We start from the raw sequence: 21,422 nt of genomic DNA, 5'->3' as shown, positions 1-21,422 counted from the left end.
TCCAAGGACTTCCCCTTTCCAAGTAATGTGATTTATAAAGTTATGTTTTATGTTCATGTAAATTTGTTAATAAAATGGCTGCTGTGGCCGAAAATTTCCAACCCACTGTCTCGTGTGTCTCACTAGGGATGGGAGAGTGACATGGGAGGAGGGAAAAAAGGCCTGGAAGCAAAAAAGGGGGTGGACAGTATTGAAGGGAAGGTTAAGCAAAAGGGTTCGAAATGGGGCGAGCTCTGTAATCCCATGGTCATGTGTGACCCTTTAACATTTCCAACCTGTTGCACCCTTTATAGTGCTAGCCTGCTGCCTCCCAATAACACACCTGTTGCTACTCTCAATACCATACTTGATGTTATGCCCAATATTTTGCTTGCTAGCAATTTCTATTGCACACCAATATTGTGTCTGCTGCCCCTCAGTATTGTCCCTGCTGTGCCTCTCAATCCACCTTTAGTAATCTAGTAAACATAACTTGTAATATTATTACACTCTAGAAAGGCATCCAGGCACCTCATGAACACTTTCCGTGATTTCACCATGACAACATCCTGTGGCAGAGAGTTCCATAGTCTCACTGCTCTTACAGTAAAGAATCCCTTTCTATGTTTGTGTCGAAACCTTTTTTCCATAGTGGCTGCCCCCCTTGTTATAATTACAGTACTGGCTATGAAAATATCATTAGACAGATCTCTATATTGACCTATGATATATTTATACATAGTTTTAAGGTCTCTCCTCAGTTATCTTTTTTCTAAACAAAATAACTCTAATTTTGATTATGTTTTCGGGTACTGTAGTCCACCCATTCCATTTAGTACTTTAGTTGTCCGACTTTGAACTCACTCAAGCTCTACTACAGGAATCAGCAACCTTCAGCACTCCAGCTGTTGTGAAACTACAACTCCCAGAATGCACTGACAGCCAAAGACTTTATTCTTCCAGCTAAAGGCTGTCAGGGCATGCTGGGAAATGTAATTTTACAACAGCTGGAGGCCGAAGATTGCTAGCCCCTGCTCTGCTATGTCTTTCTTGTGCACAGATCCCCAAACCTGTACACAGTATTCCAAGTGCGGTTTGAATAGTGATTTATAAAGTGGTAGAACTATGTACTTGTTATGTGATTTGGTGCATCTGTGGTGACAAAACAGTTATGTACTGCAAAGTGTGTACATATGTTGTCGCTATATAAAGAAAAGGAAATAAAAGTTTATTCTCCCCCCGACAAAAAAAATAATATAGAAACGTATTCCAGGTATTAAATAGATATCCAAATAGATTTTTTAAATAATAAAAAGTAAATGTTGCAAATCAGGGTGTGACATATGCCTAATGCTGCCTTTTCAGAAGATTGTTTTATAGTAAATATCCTGACATACAAAGCAAAGTTTGTGGTATTACATTAGTTATTTTCTGTGCCAGCATTTGTTGGGATTTAGCCAGGCATTACCCTGTCCCTTCCCCCTGCCCCCAATTCTTCAGTTTATCCCACCCCTGGTGACATCATTCTGGCTGTAGGATAGCTTCTCAAGAATGTCTTCATGTAAAATCAGAGGAACAGGGACGTGGAGAGACACATCGGTACAGCGGACGTGTGAAGACGTCTCATGTGTATTCCATTAGTGTACCATTGAGCTAGTTGCGTGCCATTGTCACCAAAGAATATCATAACTTTGTCTTATGGTAAAAAGTGAACAGATTTCTAAAGTTGATTACGAGAAGCTGATACGTGAATGAAGGGTGGACCATAAAGATGCTGGGATGTAAAGCAGAGAGTCTGGATCACACTGACAGGTAAGCTCATGTTTTATATATTTCCAACCAGTGCTGCTACCAGACAGAGGGTGGTACAGCGGAGGGTCGCCATATGTGTAATGTTTTTTTGTATGAGACATTCAATAATGAGCCCTAATAATGATAATCATTCCATCTGTGGTATCAAAATGATTGTATATGGTCAACTGGAAGCCAATCAACTGTTACAGGACTTTATCAGATATCATTTATTTAATAAATGCTCTAAGGCACACTGAATACACTGATGGATTTACAGCAACCACTAAAGAGTTAATTCAATTGATCAAATTGTTACAATTAATTTATGAGATATTCAGTTATTTTGAAATGTCGATCAATTGATAGTTTCCATTTAGTTTCAAATAGTTTTGGACAGTTAAGATGCAAACTACAAAAAGTACTTTCACCAACTCCTGAATGAGAAATCGGCTTAATTGTACAGCAATATGTCGCTGTGGCGTACGATCCTGCATAATTAGGCACATTTGCCTTTCAGAACTCTAGGAAAGTCAAATGAAAACCCTGCAGGACATGTATTTGTAAAAATAGTGGGTGTCATCCAGGTTTTCCAAAAAGTTTTTTTTGCTTGTCTATCAGGTTTCCCGGTATTTTTACAGCAATAATTATGTAGTCTGCAACGCTAATCTTACAGTCAAAAATACCGGAACCGTGGAAGAAACCTGATGGAACCCATTATAAGTCATTGGGATCCATCAGTATTAGGGTATGTTCACACGGCCTATTTACGGACGTAAATCGGGCGTTTTTGCCCCGAACTACGCCCGAAAATAGCGCCTCAATAGCGCTGACAAACATCTGCCCATTGAAAGCAATGGGCAGACGTTTGTCTGTTCACACGAGGCGTATATTTACGCGCCGCTGTCAAATGACGGCGCGTAAATAGACGCCCGCGTAGAAGAAGTGACCTGTCACTTTATTGGCCGTAATTGGAGCCGCTATTCATTGACTCCAATGAATAGCAGCGCTAAGTACGGCCGTAATTGACGCGGCGTTCAAGCGCCTGCACATGCCGGTACGGCTGAAATTACGGGGATGTTTTCAGGCTGAAACATCCCCGTAATTTCAGCCGTTACGGACCCCCGCCGTGTGAACATACCCTTAGTCTGTCTCTGTTTGGATCCAGCATAGCTATCATGTCGATCTGTATACGTCAGCCATGGCGCTAGTGTTTACGAGCCATAACTCAGAAACTGCTAAATAAAATGCATTTTTAATAATGGCACTATGCTTCAGTCTCCGTCATCAGTTTGGATGTTCTGACTCATTCACACAAACATTCACATTAGCAGATGATGATTATAGTACATGCCTTTCACAGACCTGATTTTCTACCCTGTTAGGTAAAAGTTATTATACACATTGCTGGGATTACAATGGAAAGGGTTAACAACTGATTATGGGAAAAGCGAGTCTCTATGGCACACGAAGCCACAGAAGCTGCAATGTTGGGTGGGCTTTTCATGCACTCATTTTTATGTACAGCACATTTCGGACTAGTTTGCTAAAAACATACCTGTGTCCTCAAAAAACAAGCCTATAGATCGGCCGTGCAGAATGCACTTTTTTGACCGTCTATGATCTGTTGGGCCAATTCAGTCACATTTTAGGATTTAAGAGGTGGAAAAATCAGACGTGAATCCTCTACAAAACCTGCGTAACAAATCTGAGCGTTAGTTTTTAACTTTTTGGCGCAGATTTTAATGGGGCTAATTTGTGTGTGGAATCCGACGCATTATCTAGGGAGAAACATGGATTTCCAGTTTTACTCACTATAGTGTATTGTATGGGGTTTAATCAGTAAACTGGTAAAGGAATTAGAAGATAAGGCTCCTGGGCACCAGAGCAAAATCTGTGCCCTGACTCCCCCCCAACCATCATGTGCAGTTAAGGTGATATTACACGGGCCGTGTAAACGAGCGCCGATCAAGAGACAGCTCGTTGATCGGTGCTCCTTTCACAGGGAACTATGTATGGGGACAAGCGGTCGTTACTCCGATTGCCCGTCCCCATATATTTGTATCATGTCGGCAGCACATCTCCCTGTTTACAACGATAGAAGCTTCTGCATTTAAACGATGCAATCAGCCAATGAATGAGCGTTTGCTTGTTCATCGACTGATCGTTGCCCTGTTCACACTGGGCAATTATCGAAAACAAGCGTTCTGTGAACGATAATTGGCCAGTGTAAAAGGGCCTTTATGTACAATGACTTACCACTGTGTAGGCTCTATACACATTATACAAGTGCGGTACTGATAATAAGATAGCTCTGTCTAGCTTTCCTCCATTATTATGAACATATCATAAAATGCCATCACACCTCTGCACTGTTTGATATTGACTCTTGTCTCCATATTTCTCCATTTTCAGTTGTCAGACAACCTTGAGTATTTGCACCCAGGAAAAATAAATCAGACCGGTAAGATTTTTTTTCTCTCCGATTCACTTGCTTTCCAAGATCGCTAGCAGTGCTCGAGTTGTTTGGCAGCTACTAATTCTTCCTGCCTTCATTAGAATTAATATACATGAACAACCAAACTAAACATGCAGGAAGATGGGTGAACTCTGTATATAACTGCTGTCAATAATATAGAGATATTACGTAATCTATCAGAAAGAGACAAAGGACCACCATGGGATTCAAATTCTCAGTGGTTTCAGCCACTGTAGCTCATTAGTTAAAATTTGCGCTACAAAAAATCTCCATGTTGCCCCAGCCTTAGTGCCAGCCAGCGCTGCTATTGGGTTTTCAGGGTTAGGCGACTTTCACATGGCAGTAGATTTGTCAGTATTTTGCATCAGAATTTGGAAGCCAAAACCAAGAGAGGAACCTACACAGAGAAAAAGTATAATGGAAAGATTTGTTAAAAATACTGTGAATTAGGGGCATATTCAGGCGGTGCAGTCAAAACGTGATTTGTCTCAACGATTACTGCAAAACTGTGGCAAAACGCATATGCCCTAAAATGGACTTTAAATGAGTTATCCACTTATTACGCGTTATGGTATATAATGGTAATCAGTAGGAGTCACCAGTTGGTGACCTAAGAACAAGGGATTCCAGGGCCCGGTCCTCGGGTGAGAGCCGGCCACACATGCACCTTTTTAGGAATTATTTACATGGCCGTGTTCGGTCCGTGATTTACGGACCGCATGTCGGCCGCATTTACCGTACCAAACATAGTTCATGGAGCCGGACTCCTATCATCATAGTTATATATGACGCTAGGTGTCCCTGCCTCCCTATTGGAATACTGTCGGGGAGGCAGGGACACCTAGCATCATACATAACTGTGATGCTAGGATCCCAGCTCCCTGAACTGTGTTCGGTACGGGAAATGTGGCCGACATGTGGTCCGTATATCACAGGCCGAACACGGCCGTGTGAATAAGGCCTTAGAAAAGAATGGGAGACACAGTAATATCTAAACACAGCAAAGCTTTGCTTTACATAGTTTTACCAGACTAATTTTAGAGACATCCTCTGCAACCTTAGGCGGGGTTCACACGACCGGGTCGCGCCCGAGCCTGAGTGCCGGCCGGTAAAATCGGCCATTCTGCCCGGCCGGTTTGCATAAAGTTTTGCATCCGTGCCGGGCCGGGCAGATCTGGACAGTGACATCAGCGGCAACTCCTGAAGGGGAATCTCCATGTGTTCGGGGATTTCGCTTCAGGAGTTTCCCCTGATGTCACTGCCCAGATATGGACAGAGACATCAAGCGCTCTGTCCAGGAGCGGAATCCCCGAAAGCACGGGGATTCCGCTCCTTCAAGGAGCTAAAGTGCGGCTAGCACATAGCAGAGCGGGGAGATACCTCCCCGCTCTGCTATAGTGGCGTCGCTACAGTAGTAGCAGCCGCAGCAGCTGCTAGCGGCACCATGGAAGGTGTCGCCGGGCCAGGGCGCTTTTAAAACAAGCAGGGGAAGGGAGCCACCTGCTGTACACCCCGGCCCTGCCACACAGTGTACAGCGATGCCATTCGTCAGAATGGCATCAACTCCTCCTCCTCACATGCACTCTGCACTGTGAGGAGGAAGAGATAGAGCGCAATCGCCGGAAAACCCGGCCATCACTCGGGACACATCCCGGTGATGGCCGTGTATTACCCGGCCCCATAGACTTCTATGGGAGCCGGGCGGCCGGGTACCCGGCTGAAGATAGAGCATGTCCTATTTTTTGACGGCCGGTTTTCCCGGCCGTCAAAAAATCGGTTGTGTGAATAGCCCCATTAGGGGTCTATTATTCCTAATGAAGCTGGGTGCCGGGCGATTTATGAACGTCCGGCACCCGGCCGGGAAACCCTGTCGTGGGAATGAGGCCTTAGGGCCCATGTGCACGTGTATGGCTGTGCAATGAGAATCTACGGCTACTTAGTACAGAGCCTCAAGGCCTTGGTGTACTGACTAAGGCTAAGTTGAACTCTGTATGTATGGTGTCCTCTCCTAGAAGCAATTCTTCTAGGGGAGAAGATCTCTGTACATGCAAAGTCGGTCTGATGGAGCATGTCATGATGTTTTGTTTTACAATTTTTCACACGGAATGCCACAGAAAAAAAACACAGTATGTCTCCGTATGAAATAAGAAACATACAGAGGTACATGGACCTCTGTGTCAGCCCTATTACAGCTCTGTACAGAACAGAGTTGTAATACGGCCGTGTGCATGAGTCCTTACTGCATAGATTGTTGTGCGATGTAACCAGACTTCCTTACAAGTGGTATGTCTAATCTCAACAGCTGCGCCTCTCTGCCTCTGCATAACGTTACACATTTAGAGCCACGGATAATAGCGTTCATAACGCGAGCCCTGCTATACATACAGAATTGTGGACAAATATCCTTATTAGTTTAGGAAAGAACATTGTTATAGAAGCAGTTGGTAAAGTAATAAGACATCCATAATGGTTTCCAGCTGTGGATGGACTTTTTGGGATCAGGAACACATGGGATGTAATTCAGGAACAGCTGCTCACTTTCTGAAATGCGTTCTAAATCTTGGAACATTTCTATTATTATGCAATAGGAGAGATGAAATGTTTATTTTTTTACAGTACATCATTTACAGCACGCATAATGCTTTTAGTACACTGTTAAATCAGGTTTTGGCCCAAACATATGCCTCAATTTGGACATGTTCCCCTAGATTTCTGCCAAGTGCAAAATGTTTTGAGTAAGATAGCAAGAAGAATTTTGCACTTGATAATGGGAAAAGATGGGATGTGGCAGGGCAAGTGCATTTCTCAAATACAGCACGACTGCCCCGTCCGTAAAGATATTTTTTTCTATGTTTAACCTACTTTACCTTACTTAGCTTTACACGTACTGATCATGAATTACAGTACATCATAGGCGGCACATAGACTGTCACATCCAGACGGCATTTAACATTCTTTCTTTTGAAACTGCATGACCTCACATCTCCTAGCAGTTCTTGCTGGGTTATTGTCTCTACAAATCTTGCTTTGCTGTTAACCATCTTGGGTTGTAATAGATGTACAGTAAGCTGTCTGACATACATTAGAGTTATGAATGTAACTGGATAATAAACACATACAGATTGGCGGGGATTTTATGAACGGCTTGGTGCCAGTATTAAGGGCGTTTAAAAGTCACAAATTTCACCGCTCATGACCCTTTTTACAGAATTGGTTGGGTTTAGCGGTCGTGGTGTCATCTGTGTTCGGATAGATTTGCTATAATTCACACCAGAAACTCATAAATTATATTAGCAATCAGGGGTGTAACAAGGAAAGACTGGGTCCCATAGCAAACTTTTGACTGGGGCCCCCCTCTGCTGGGCATCACACAGCCCCCCCTTGTAGATAGTGCCTCCCTATAGATTCCACCACACAGCGCACCCCTATAGATAGCACCATACACAGCCCCCTGTAGATAACGTCTTACAGACCCAAATCCCCCCTGTAGATAACGCCATACAGTCCCCTGAAGTTCTTCCATGACAATCCTCGGACTGCCGGCGTCTGCGCAATTCAATAAAAATGAAAGGAGCGCTGGTTACGCATGCGCATAAGTGTGACCGGTGCGCAAGTAATTTCTATGGAGCTGCAGACAGACCCCAGAAGTCCGAGGTTTGTCATGGAGAACTTCGGGGGACTTTCGATCCCCCGTTCTCCTTATCGCTGGGCGTCCCAGCGATCACACATGTATCCCCTATCCTGTGGATAGGGGATGCATGTCTTTTGTAGGAACAACCCCTTCAGTGGCGTCACGCTGTAGCAGCCATAGCGGCTGCTAGCGGAACCTCCGGCCATGGGGGGGGGGCTCATGCCGGCGGGTGGCAGGGGCCCCTTCATGCTGCGGGACCCGTAGCAGCCGCTACGGCTGCTATAGCGGTAGTTACGCCACTGGTAGCAATCTACCCTAGCTCATAACTGGTGTAGATTTCACTTTCTAGTGCACAGACAGCCCGAGAAGAGACAAATTTATTAAGAGGCGAGTGCTTCTTCGGGCTTCAGACTAAGGCTTTATTCAGACGAACGGGAAAAACGTCCGTGCAACGCGCGTGATTTGCACGCGCGTTGCACGGACCTATATTAGTCTATCGGGCCGTGCAGACATGTCAGTGATTTTTACTCAGCGTGAGTCCGCTGAAAAAAAGTCACGACATGTCCGTTCTTTCCGCGTTTTGCGCGAATCACGCACCCATTGAAGTCAATGGGTGCGTGAAAACCATGCATGCCGCATGGAAGCACTTCCGTGCGAACTGCGTGATTCACGCAACAGCTGTCAAAAGGATGAATGAAAACAGAAACATCCAAACGGAGTGTCTTTGAGATGAGCGAACCCGGACAACCGAACCGAACTTCACCGGGTTCGGCCGAACTCGTTTTGGCCGAACCCGGCAAAAAAAATTCCGGTACGCGACGTCAGGAGATAGTCACTGTCCAGGGTGCTGAAAGAGTTAAACTGGTTCAGCACCCTGGACAGTGACTTCTGATCCCAATAAATATGAACGTGTAAAAAAAAAATAAGTTCTGACTTACCGATAACTCCCGGCTTCTTCCTCCAGTCTGACCTCCCGGGATGACAATTCAGTCCAAGTGACAGCTCCAGCCAATCACAGGCCAAGCACAGGCTGCAGCGGTCACATGGACTGCGGCGTCATCCAGGGAGGTGGGGCCAGATGTCAAGAGAGGCGCGTCACCAAGGACGCGTCACCAAGGCAACGGCCGGGAGGGAAGTTCTCGGTAAGTACAAACTTTTTTTTTTAACAGGTTTCTCGATATTGTGATCGGCATTCACTGTCGAGGGTGCTGAAAGAGTTAACTGCCGATCAGTTAACTCTTTCAGCACCCTGGACAGTGACTGACGTCGACTAGACTCATCTCTATGATGGCGGCTGAGCGAAAATCACGCAGCCGCGCATCATACGCAGATGACACACGGAGCTGTCAAGTGGTTTTTGCACGCACAAAACGCCGCGTTTTTGCGTCCGCAAAAACGCCACGTTTGTGTGAATCCAGCCTAAGACATGAGTATAAAATGACAGTCTTAGTAAATCTGCCCCATTATATGCAGATTAGCAGCATGTTCTGTGAACAGTAAACTGCTGATATTTACCTGTACAGTACCACCGGCTTTAAAATAAATCACGGACAATTCTATTGTACATTACAAACAAACAACAGAAGTCCCTTTTTTAACCGCTTCCCCACCGCCCACAGTAAATTCACGTCGGCACTTGCTGGGCTTTGTGCAGCGCCAACGTGAATTCACGGTGGGTGTTAAAAGCGCTATCCGGGTGTCTCAGAGTAGCGCTGTTATCCCCTGCCTCTGGTCCCGGAGACATGATCGGGACCTAATTGGTTCAGGTCCCGGTCATGTGATCACACGGAAAGTTTGTTGTAGCAACGAACTGGAAAGTTTGTTACTATAACAAACTGGAAAGTTTGTTGCTACAACAAACTTTCCCGGGGACCGATTCCGGGTGCTGCAGTCGGTTACATGGTAAAACCTCAGGCCATACAACAGCCCCCGGGTCTCATAATCTTCCTGTCAGTGTGACTCTCAGCGTCACACTGACAGTTTATAATACGTTACCTCACCTAGGTAATGTAATTTATTATAGCAGCCATCAGTGCTGCAGGTCTTCAAGTAAAAAATTTTTAAAAAAAGTAATAAAAATGTTTTATAAAAGTGTAAAAACAATGCTTTTTTCCTATAATAAGTCTTTTATTATAGGAAAAAAATGAAAATGTTAAAAAAAAAGTACATATATTTGGTATAACCACATTCATAATGACCCAAGCTATAAAACTATAATATTATTTTACCGCACGGTGAACACCGCAAAAAAAATTATTAAAAAACAATGGCAGAATCACTATTTTTTGGCCATCAACCCTCCCAAAATATAGAATAAAAAGTGATCAAAAAGTCGCATGTACCCCAAAATAGTACCAATAAAAACTACAACCCGTCTCGCAAAAAACAAGCCCTTACACAGCTTTTTTGACTGAAAAATAAAAAAGTTACGTCTCTCAGAATATGGTGACACAAAAAATACATAACTTTATCGAAAAGTGATTTTATTGCGCAAACGCCACAAAACATAAAAAAACTATATACATTTGGTATCGCCGTAATCGTATCGGCCCGCAGAATAAAGTAAAATGTTATTTATAGCGCACGGTGAACACTGTAAAAAAAAACAAAACACAAAAAACATTGGCAGAATTTATGTTTTTTTGTCACTTGCTTGCAAAAAAAATCTAATAAAAAGTGATAACAAAAATCACATGTACCCTAAAATGGTACCAATGAAAACTACAGATTGTTCCGCAACAAATAAGCCCTCACACAGCTCCGGTGAAGAAAAAATAAAAAAAGTTCTGACTCTCAGAATATAGCAACAGAAATTGTGCAGTGTCCAAAAGCGGATAAGATCGGGCACCATTTATAAGGGCGTCATCGGCAACATATCTGCGGATTATTATTTATTTACCCCATTATTATAACCTCTTATTATGTCCTGATGTACCCCGCACAGCTCACATATGCCCCCACATTATAAACCGAAATACCAGCAAAACCCCAAACAGAACAGTTACCAAGCAAAATCTGCGCTCCAAAAGCCAAATGGCGCTCCCTCCCTTCTGAGCCCCACAGCGTGCCCAAACACCAGCTTACGTCCACATATATGATATTTTATATCCGGGAGAACCCGCTCAACATTGTATGAGGTATTTGTCTTCAGTGGCACAAATTGGGCACAACATATGGCATATCAGTTAAAAAATTTAATTTTCACTTTGCACCATCCGCTGCACATTAACGCCTTCGCACACCACGACTTAATAGCCTGTTGTGGTGCGGGGGGTTATATATGGAGCGGGCTCATGCGCTGCGCCTGCTCCATATTCTGCAGGTGTCATCTGTGTATTACAGCTGACACCCGGGACTAACGGACAGGAACAGTGATCGCGCTGTTACAGGAGCCTGTAAAACTTATATTATACTGCAATATATTAGTATTGCAGTGTATTGTACCAGCGATCTAATGATCACTCGTTCCAGTCCCCTAAAGGGACTTTTGGGAGGTTTCCACTGTTTTGGTACCTCAGGGAACCATTCCAGCTAAATTTGAGCTCCAAAAGCCAAATATTGTTCCTTCCCTTCTGAGTCCTGCCGTGGGTCCAAACAGCAGTTTATTACCACATATGGGGTATTGCTGTAATCAGGACAAATTGCTTTACAAATTTTGGGGTGACTTTTCTCCTTTATTCATTGTAAAAATTAAACATTCCTATTTTTTTTTTTGAAAAAAGTTGATTTTCATTTTCACGGCCTAATTCCACTAAATTCAGCAAAAAAAACAAAACAGTGGGGTCAAAATGCTAAGTATACCCCTTGAGGAGTGCAGTCTTCAAAATGGGGTCACTTTTGGGGGGTTTCCACTGTTTTGCTCCCTCCAGGGCGTTGCAAACGCGACATGGCACTGAAAACCAATAAAGCAAAATCTGCGCTTCAAAATCCAAATGGCACTCTTTCCCTTCTGAGCTCTGCCGTGGGTCCAAACAGCAGTTTAGTACCACATATGGGGTATTGCCGTAATCGGGAGAAGTAGCTTTACAAGTTTTGGGGTGCTTTTTATTCTTTATTCCTTGCAAATATTTTTTTTTATATTTTTTCAGAAAAAAAGTAGATTTTCACTTTCACAGACTAACTACAATAAATTTAGCAAAAGACCTGTGGGGTCAAGATACTAACCTTCCCCCTAGATAAATTCCTTGAGGTGTGTAGTTTCCAAAACCGTGTCACTTTTGGGGGATTTCTACTGTTTTGGCACCACAAGACCTCTTCAAACCTGACATGGTGCCTAAAATATATTCTAAAAAAAGGAGGCCCCAAAATCCACTAGGTGCTCCTTTGCTTCTGAGGCCTGTGTTTCAGTCCATTATCACACTAGAGCCACATGTGGGATATTTCTAAAAACTGCAGAATCTGTGCAATAAATATTGAGTTGCATTTCTCTGGTAAAACCTTCTGTGTTACAGATTTTTTTTTATTACAAATGAATTTCAGCAAAAAAAATACAATTTGTCAATTTCCTCTCTACTTTGCTTTAATTCCTGTGAAGCGCCTAAAGGGTTAATAAACTTTCTAAATGCTGTTTTGAATACTATGAGGGGTGCAGTTTTTAATATGCATTGGTTTATGGGGTCTATCTAGTACATAAGGCCCTCAAAGCCACTTCAGAACTGAACTGGTCCCTGTAAAAATAGCCTTTTGAAATTTTCTTGAAAATTTGAGAAATTGCTGCTAAAGTTCTAAGCCTTGTAACGTCCTAGAAAATAAAAATAATGTTCAAAAAACTATGCAAATATAAAGTAGACATATGGGGAATGTGAAATAGTAACTATTTTGTGTGGTATTACTATCTGTTTTACAAGCAATGTCCAAGAGAAGGTGTATGGGCAGCACAGTAGAACAAAAACCTCCAGGGCATAAGGGTGCAAGCCTCCAGGGATCCGACTTGTAAATCCCCAATGGTATACAAATGTAAGGAGAAAGAGGCAGCACTCCAAGGTTCAAAAAATAGAAAGTTTATTCACCCATCAGTGAAAAAGGTTATTTTTCAGGTCTGATTTATAAATAACTAAATCTCTTCTCTGGAAGCTGACCCAAGCCGGGGGACACATGGACGTTTAGAGTGCTTTTTTCTTTGTGGATGTAGATACTGTATAATATTATTGTACTTTATTACTACACATGACCCCCATTGATATATATCGCCTGAATTGCTCTATTTTCTTTCAGATCCTTAGAACCCTTTCGTATCTAGACACTATGACGTGGTTTTATCCACAATCATATTTGTCATGATTTCGGACCATGCCACCTATATTGGTGATATTGGTCGGGTCAAATAGGACTCTTTGATTTCAATAGACTTACGCTGGGGTCTGGGATCTATACACTTGATGCCTGTACTTTGTTTTCTCTCCGGCGTTCTTGTACGCATGCGTGGTTGCTAAGACGCTAACATGGGGCTGTTTTGACAGCCGCTCACGTGATATTTTTATCACGTGATTTAGTGCTGAGCATGCGCAGTTGGACTGCATGAACGCCGTCGATTTTTTTACTTGGCTCACTACACGTCCCATGTTATGTACCTTAGTTTGGGTGAGTGCCAATGTTTGTATGTTCATTCATAAAAAAAGCACACGTGCATTGATTTCTCCCACCTGAGTCTGCGCAGCTGCAGAATATTTTGACTCTAATCAGGATATCTTGTGCGATCTGCCACTATGTCACTTTATTTGAATAAAACACCTTCTTGGATGTTCACTAAACACAATTTTATAAATGTCATTACATTATGATGATGGACCTTATATGGTCGATTTGATATACACTTATAAACTTTACATTTTGTACTTGAATGTTTAACCCCTTAATGACTAGCCTATTTTAAACCTTAATGACCAAGCCATTTTTTACGTTTTTCCATCGTCGCATTCCAAGAGCTATAACCTTTTTATTTTTGCGTCGACATAGCTGTATAAGGTTTTGTTTTTTTGCGGGACAAGTTGTATTTTTTAATAGCACCATTTTTAGGTACATATTATTTATTGATTAACTTTTATTAACTTTTTTTTGGGAGGGAATAGAAAAAAACCTGAAATTTCGCCACACTTTTTTGCGTCTTAAATCTATGCCATTTACCGTGTGATATAAATAATACAATAACTTTATTCAGCGGGTTGTTATGATTGCAACGATACCAAATTTGTATAGTTTTTGCATGTTTTACTACTTTTATACAGTAAAAACGCTTTTTTTTCAAAATTATTTGTTTTTGTGTCTCCAGATTTGAAGAGCCGTAACGTTTTTATTTTTTCGCCGATGCGGTTGTATGAGGGCTTTTTTTTGCGGGAAGACTTGTAGTTTTTATTGGTACCATTTTGGAGTAGATGCGACTTTTTGATCACTTTTTAATCACATTTTTTTAAAGTCAGGATTCACAGAAAACAGCAATTTTTCCGTTGTTTTTTATTTAATTTTTTACGGCATTCACCGTGCGGGTTAAATAATGTAATAGATTTATAGTCGGGGTCGTTACGGACGCGGCGATACCAAATATTTGTAACTTTTTTACTTTATTTTGTTTTTTTAATAGTAAAGTATTTTGTAAGGGGAAAAGCTGGGTTTTTCATTTTTTTTCACATTTTTTTTAATTAAATTTATTAAACTTTTTTTTTACTTTTTTACTAGTCCCACTAGGGGACTTTAATATGCGATTCTCCGATCGCTATTATAACACACTGCAATACTTTTGTATTGCAGTGTATTACTGCCTGTCCGTTTAAAACGGACAGGCATCTGCTAGGTCATGCCAGAGGCATGATCTAGCAGGCATTCATGACAGGCAGACCTGGGGGCCAGAATTAGGCCCCCGGCTGCCATAGAAGACACAGACACTCGGCGATCGTATCGCCGGGTGTCGGTGTGAGAGAGAGGGAGCTCCCTCCCTCTCTCCAAAACCACTCAGATGCGATGCTCGCTATTGTGCACCACATCTGAGGGGTTAAACGGGTGAGATCGATACTTATATCGATCTCACGCGGCAGAGCAGGGACGCCCCCAGCCCTCAGCTGCCTCTGGCAGCTGAGTGCAGGGAGATTTGACGCTCCCTGCTCTGTTTACTTTATCCTGATGCAGTGCCGTATAAAGGCATATACATCAGAATAAAGCCCGTTAGTGGCCGCCGTTAAAAGGCGTATTGGCGGTCACTAACGGGTTAAATCTGTTTTGTAACTCCTCCCATTGTAGGTTGTATAAAAGCACTGAACTGTCTGTTTTATATTGCTTGACAAAGGCTGCATTGAGCAGCTGAAACGTTGCACCTTTTTCACTGATGGGTGAATAAACTTTCTATTTTTTGAACCTTGGAGTGCTGCCTCTTTCTCCTTATATTTGTTTTACAAGCAGATACATTTAAAATTAGAAAAATCATAATTTTTACAAATTTTCTAAAAATTTTGGTGTTTTTCACAAATAAGCAATGAATTTATTTACCACATTTTCCACTAACATAAAGTACAATATATCACGAGAAAACAATCTCAGAATCGCTTGGATAGGCAAAAGCATTCCAGAGTTATTACCACATAAATTGACACATGTCAGATTTGAAAAAATGTCCTGAAGGCCAAAATGTGCTCGGTCCTGAAAGGGTTGGTTCAGGACCGGGCTATTTTGAGCCTTCAGGACCAGACACCGTTTAGCCATTTTTAGCACGCGTTAGTTAAACAGCTATAACTTTATTTGTTGGGGTAGTGACGTGATTTTTGCGATGTTTTTTTTCCGTAGACAGTGCAGGTTTCTTTTTCTTATCATTTTTATACACATCCTTTTTGCTATTTTAGAATTTTTTGGTTTAAAATTTGAAAATAATAGTAAAAAAATAAGCTTTTTTACTTTTTAGCTATTTTTTTGGGTAATAACATATTACCCTAAAATAGACCATTTATTTGTGATCATCCTTGTCTACCATAAATTTTTATATATTACGTCTATTTTAGGGTAATTGCGTTATGACAATGATTGGCAGGGGGAACTTTTTTTTTTGGGTGGGTATTTTATGTGTATTTATTATTAATTTTTTTTGCACTTTATTTTACTGTTATTTTTTTATTACTTTGGTCTGTCCCTGAAAGGTCAGAAAAGACCTTTGAGGGACTTTATTTTTTTTCTTTCTTTTTTAACACCAGCTTTTCCACTGTAACTGGGTCTAGTTGGACCCAGCTGCAGTCTGCCACTAACGGCACCCGGCGATCATGTGACCAGTCACATGATCACCGGGTCCAATAGAGGCAGCAGCACTGCCGCTGCCTCTATTCATATACACAGCGCACATTGAGTGCTGTGTAGTAGAGAACAGAGAAGATAGAAGCAGCGAAAGCTGCTTCTATCTTCTTATTAGAATCCCCGGCAGTCACTGACTGCCAGAGACCCAACATTCAGCAAGCTAAAACCCCCGGCGTAAATAGTCTATGGCGTGGGTTTTAAGGACCCCGACAGCCGGCCGTATATACACAGCCAGCGGTCGGGAATGGTTAAAAAATACTGCATAACGGAATTTAAGGCTTTGTTCACATCAGCGTTAGGTTCCATTGATGGGTTCTGTCAGACCTTTCCATTATGGGAACCCATCAATGGAAAGGCAAATGGAAACCATGGCTTTCCATTAGCATTACCATTGATTTCAATGGTAATGCTTCCATTGCTAATGGTTTCCGTTTGTCTCCGTTCCGTAAGGTTTCCGTTTTTTTGACGGAACGGAGACATCCAATTGTATCCACTGAATAGCGTAGTAGAAACCCCTGCACGACTGAGACAAATGGAAACCATTGTCACCGGATCCGTCACCATTGAAATTGAATCCTCTAGTTTCCGTTTGTATCAGACAGGGCTCCGTTCCGACGGAAAGCTCCGTCGGAACGGAGCCCTGACGCAGATGTGAATAAAGCCTAAGAGTCTCTCTTCCGGAAATCTGCTGTCCACCCCTGTTGTCAAGCAAAATCTGTCTCTAGTTACAGAGCAGAAGAGATGGACTTTAGGAAATGGAGGTGTGTTTCTTCACTGCCTACCCATAGAAGTTTTAGTATTGATGACTATAATAAATATCAATTTTAATCGTTCATTAAGGCAGTGATATAAATTTTATAGGGAGAGGGAGCAGAGAGAGAGAGTGAGAGAGAGAGAGAGAGAAAGAGATACAGACAAGCTGCCCATAGCGGTCTATGGAGAGTGGAGGGGGAGCAGAAGGAAGGAGAAAAGTAAGAAAGACACAGACACACTGCCCATAGAAGTCTATGGGGAGTGGAGAATGACAGGGATCAGGGAGAGACAGACACGCTGCCCATAGAAGGCTCTGGAGAGGGGAGGGGGAGCAGAAGGAGGGAGCAGGGTGAGAAAGACACACACACGCTGCCCATAGAAGTCTATGGAAAGGGGAGGAGGGAGCAGGAGGGGGAGCAGAGTGAGAGAGAGGAAACACAGAAAAGCTGTCCATAGAATTATATAAAGAAAGAAGGGGAGCAGAGTGAGAGAGTAGGCAGACACACTGCCCATACAAGACTATGGAAGGGAGAGGTGGGCAGGAACAGAGTGACTGAGAGAGAGCAAGGCAAACACACATAGATGTGCAGCAGCTTTTGGTAAGAGTTATATCTCACCCCAGTGCTGGATTCTCAGCTACACTGATCATTACTGTTGTATGACAGCATATTCTGAGAAGTCACCTGAAAGGTTATGTATGCTTTAAAAAGAGAACAATATTCTAGACTTGGTGATTGCTTGAGGGGCCAATTTTTTATGCTATATTGAATGGATTCTAGCAGTTGCTGTAAAAAAACTGTTTTAACGCAGAGGTCCCCAAAAAGGTTTTAAACATATGAGCCACATTCAAATACAACAGGTGGTGTTAAAGTCAGTATCTTTGTGATCAAGTTGGGAAAACCCCTCTAAAGGACCTTAACTTTTTTTTTTTTTTTTAGCTTTTAACCAACATGTAAAAATTTGTGCCTCTGCCTCAGAAATCTGTGTAAGTGCCTGTCTCAGATGTCGCCAGAGTGCCTGCCTAAAATGCTTCTAGAATTCCTGCTAAAGATGTCGTCCCCCCCCCCCCCCCCCCCGAGTGTCTGCCTCAGATTGTAGATAGCATAGAGACATGAACGTTGCAGATACTATGATTAGAAGGACAGCTGCATAGGTTTACACCACCAATGAAGAAAGGTGATAAGACCCACCTGAGCCCTCTCTACAGCCCCCTCTTTCACCAGCTGGGATGGGGCTTCTCTCTGCATCTGAAATGTAGACATAGAATGCAATAGCTGATGTTGTAGCAATGGTGTCAGTTAGAGTAAGTGGACCAAACTGAACAGCACTAGGAGCTATCAAGGGTGTAGAGAGAAGTAGACAAGCTCCTAATGTAAGAATGGCTTGTCTGGGGTAAACCTTTCAGTCAACCTTTTAAAAAAGCAAAACTTTGCAATCCTCAAACATATAGAGCTGTGGAAATAGAATAGAAAGATGACTTTTTATTATTATGTAGGTGTAAAATGAATCATCCAAAAAGCAACTTTAATTTTAACCAACTTTTAATATGACAGAGAGAGATACACCCAGACTCCCACCATACAAAACTTCTGATATGTCTCTATGACATATCAAAAGTTTGCTGAAAGTACTCTTTAAATATCTTTTACCTTTACACTACCTTCTAGCAGAGGTTAATAATGATATTGGCAGAAAATGACTTACTTACGTTCTTAATTACTAATAATGTCAGACAGCAGGAGCGTTTCCAGATGTCTACTGTATGCCTTAGGTATCACAGTGCATGGAGCAGAAGCAGTCAAATTCGCACTAAGGGAGGCCTCTGACTTAAAAAAGCGCACAACAGTTCAGGAACAACAACTCTGAATTCTGAAGGGCATACAGAATAAAATACAGTGCCAGTATCTTGTTGCCTAGCATGTAAATTGCACTTCAAATAGTGTACAATACATGTATGTCTTCTTGGGTGACTGTCCATCCCACAAATCAGTAACCTCTGGCTCATTTCAGAAAACATTATTTAAATTCACTAACACTTAGTTTGAATATAATATGTATAATACTCATAACTGGGATTAAAATGTTCTCTTTCTAATTTCAGGACCAGTGCATGGAAATACTCTCCCAGTTAATATAATGGATGATTTCTACACAGCTACATCTCTCCCGTCCCTCTTCCCACAGAATGAAGCTAACCAGACAGACAACATCTGTGTCTTCAATGAAGAATTTAAGTTTTTTTTGCTGCCAGTGTCATACAGTGCAGTCTTTATAATAGGTCTTCCATTAAATCTCACAGCCATATGGGTTTTCTTTGCAAAGATGCGTCCATGGAGCCCTACAACAGTATATATGTTCCATCTAGCCCTATCTGACACATTGTATCTGCTGTCACTACCCACTCTGATCTACTACTATGCTGATCGGAATAACTGGCCATTTGGGGAGAATTCATGTAAGACTGTACGCTTTCTTTTTTACACAAACCTGTACTGCAGTATCCTGTTCCTCACCTGTATCAGTGTTCACCGCTATATGGGTGTCTGCCACCCGCTTTTTACTCTGCAGAGAATGAAGGCTAGATATGCTCATATGTTGTGTGCTGGGGTATGGCTGTCAGTCAGTGCCTGTCTAGTGCCTAATCTTATTTTTGTTACCGTCAGCCCTAGGGGTAATGACACGCTGTGCCATGACACAACCCGACCTGAGGAGTTTAAGAACTATGTTGAGTACAGTACAGCTGTGATGAGCCTTCTGTTTGGTGTTCCATGTGTTGTGGTTGCAATCTGTTATGGACTCATGGCGAGAGAATTAATGAAACCAGTAGTAAGTGGCTCTTGCAGGACACTACCCTCCTACAAGAAGAGATCCATTAAAACCATTGTTGTGGTTGTTACAGTGTTTGTCATCTGTTTTCTACCATTTCATATTACCCGTACAATGTATTATTATTTTCGACTGATGGATGTAGATTGTCAACTACTTAATGTGATAAATTTATTATACAAGATAACACGCCCGTTGGCAAGTGCCAATAGCTGCTTTGACCCTGTCTTGTACTTCCTGGCCTGTGAAAATTATCAAAGAAGACTGACTGCAGCTGTGACAAAACTTTCATGTGCATGTTGGCGACATCTCCCTGCCAGTCCATCGAATCCCATGCCACACAGAAAACGGACCAGTCTTGCTGTCATTTCCGCTAAAGACACTAAAGCCATTGGTAGCTTGGGCAATCTCTTGTCTGTTAAGGAGGAAGAAAGGCAGGCAACTGATACAGAGGAGGTGAGAAGTGCTGAAAAGGACAGCAATGGTCCTAGAGCAAAGGAAAGCATTGAAAAAACTGTGACAAATAAAAAGCCAAAAGACAACATAGAGAAGGACATTGAAAGTAGAACATATGCTGTGCTCACTGCAGCAGGAGATAATCAAAGAGACCACAGAAAAGACAGAAGCCAATGTATGGAAAGTAGAAATGTAATACAGTGCAGGGAGATTTATATTGAAACCGATTGGAAAAAAACTGAAAGAAAGTCAGAGAGAAAGAAAAGTACTGGAGAATACAGGGGAAGCAGGAGTTTGGGGAAAATGAAAATGAGACATCTAGAGGAGTCAAATCAAAAAGCCCTGGAAGAGAACTCATATGAAGTAGACAGCAGCTCATCGTGGAATTTACTGGACTCCATTCACCAGGATGCAGAGTGTGTGTGGCCTAATAACAATGAGGATACTGGTGGGGAGAAGACGCTGCAGAGCCTTCCAAGCATGTAAATAAACTAACAACATAAAAACATTGTCTAGTCAAGAAGACGTGGACTGTGGTCAAGACATTAGGAACATAAGTCTTTTATACTGGATTCTCCGGAGCCTGTGAAAAACGACAGCGGCCGTAACTACAGTGTAACACATAAATTCAGTACAGCATTTAATGCATAAAACATAATAAAGCTTTTTTTTATTTTATTTTATTACATTAGTTTGTTGTTTTACTTTCTGGATAAACATTTTTATTAACTGGATTTAAAAAAGGAATTTGATTTTAGCCATGGTTTAAAGTTCTGGGGTACATATATTTTTACATTCTCTTTTATATCCTCTTTATTATAACTAGCCAGTGAGATATGTGACATGGCCAATGGGAAGCTGCATGAGACAGATGTGTCATTCACACGTTACAGAAATCTACTACTAGTCCTTGATGTCTCTATTCTAAACTTACCAAATATGTAATGATATTCATTAATGATCTGACTGGAAATAATGAAAGAACATTTTCATCATCCCATCTTTACAAATATTGTTTCATATATGGACAGTTCCCAATAAATGTCCTGGTAATAAAACTGTTTTATATGCTCATCAGATTGGTGACAAATACTTCACATCTACGGGCAGCACTAACTAGAACTGATATTTATTTACTCTCTCTCTCAAAGAGTATAGTTTATTATCCTAAAGTAGACAGGCGAAAACTGGAAAAAACTATGGCAAATTAATCACAGTGGTGCACGCTGGATAATAAAT

General features: G+C 41.9%; 1 protein-coding gene across 1 annotated transcript; it reads left to right on the top strand.

Moving 5' to 3' along the window:
- Window positions 1-1,539: 1,539 nt before the first annotated feature.
- On the top strand, window positions 1,540-21,111 carry P2RY4 (pyrimidinergic receptor P2Y4). Its single transcript, XM_075834284.1, has 3 exons — window positions 1,540-1,791; window positions 4,186-4,234; window positions 19,003-21,111. The coding sequence occupies exon 3, from the start codon at window positions 19,038-19,040 to the stop codon at window positions 20,667-20,669; it is 1,632 nt and encodes a 543-aa protein (XP_075690399.1). The 5' UTR covers window positions 1,540-1,791; window positions 4,186-4,234; window positions 19,003-19,037; the 3' UTR covers window positions 20,670-21,111.
- The last annotated feature ends 311 nt before the right edge of the window (window positions 21,112-21,422 follow it).

Source organism: Rhinoderma darwinii, chromosome 8 (assembly GCF_050947455.1).
Source record: "Rhinoderma darwinii isolate aRhiDar2 chromosome 8, aRhiDar2.hap1, whole genome shotgun sequence".
Taxonomy (NCBI): domain Eukaryota; kingdom Metazoa; phylum Chordata; class Amphibia; order Anura; family Rhinodermatidae; genus Rhinoderma; species Rhinoderma darwinii.
Note: the sequence above shows the minus strand (reverse complement) of the source record. Positions and strands in the feature narration are given on the sequence as shown.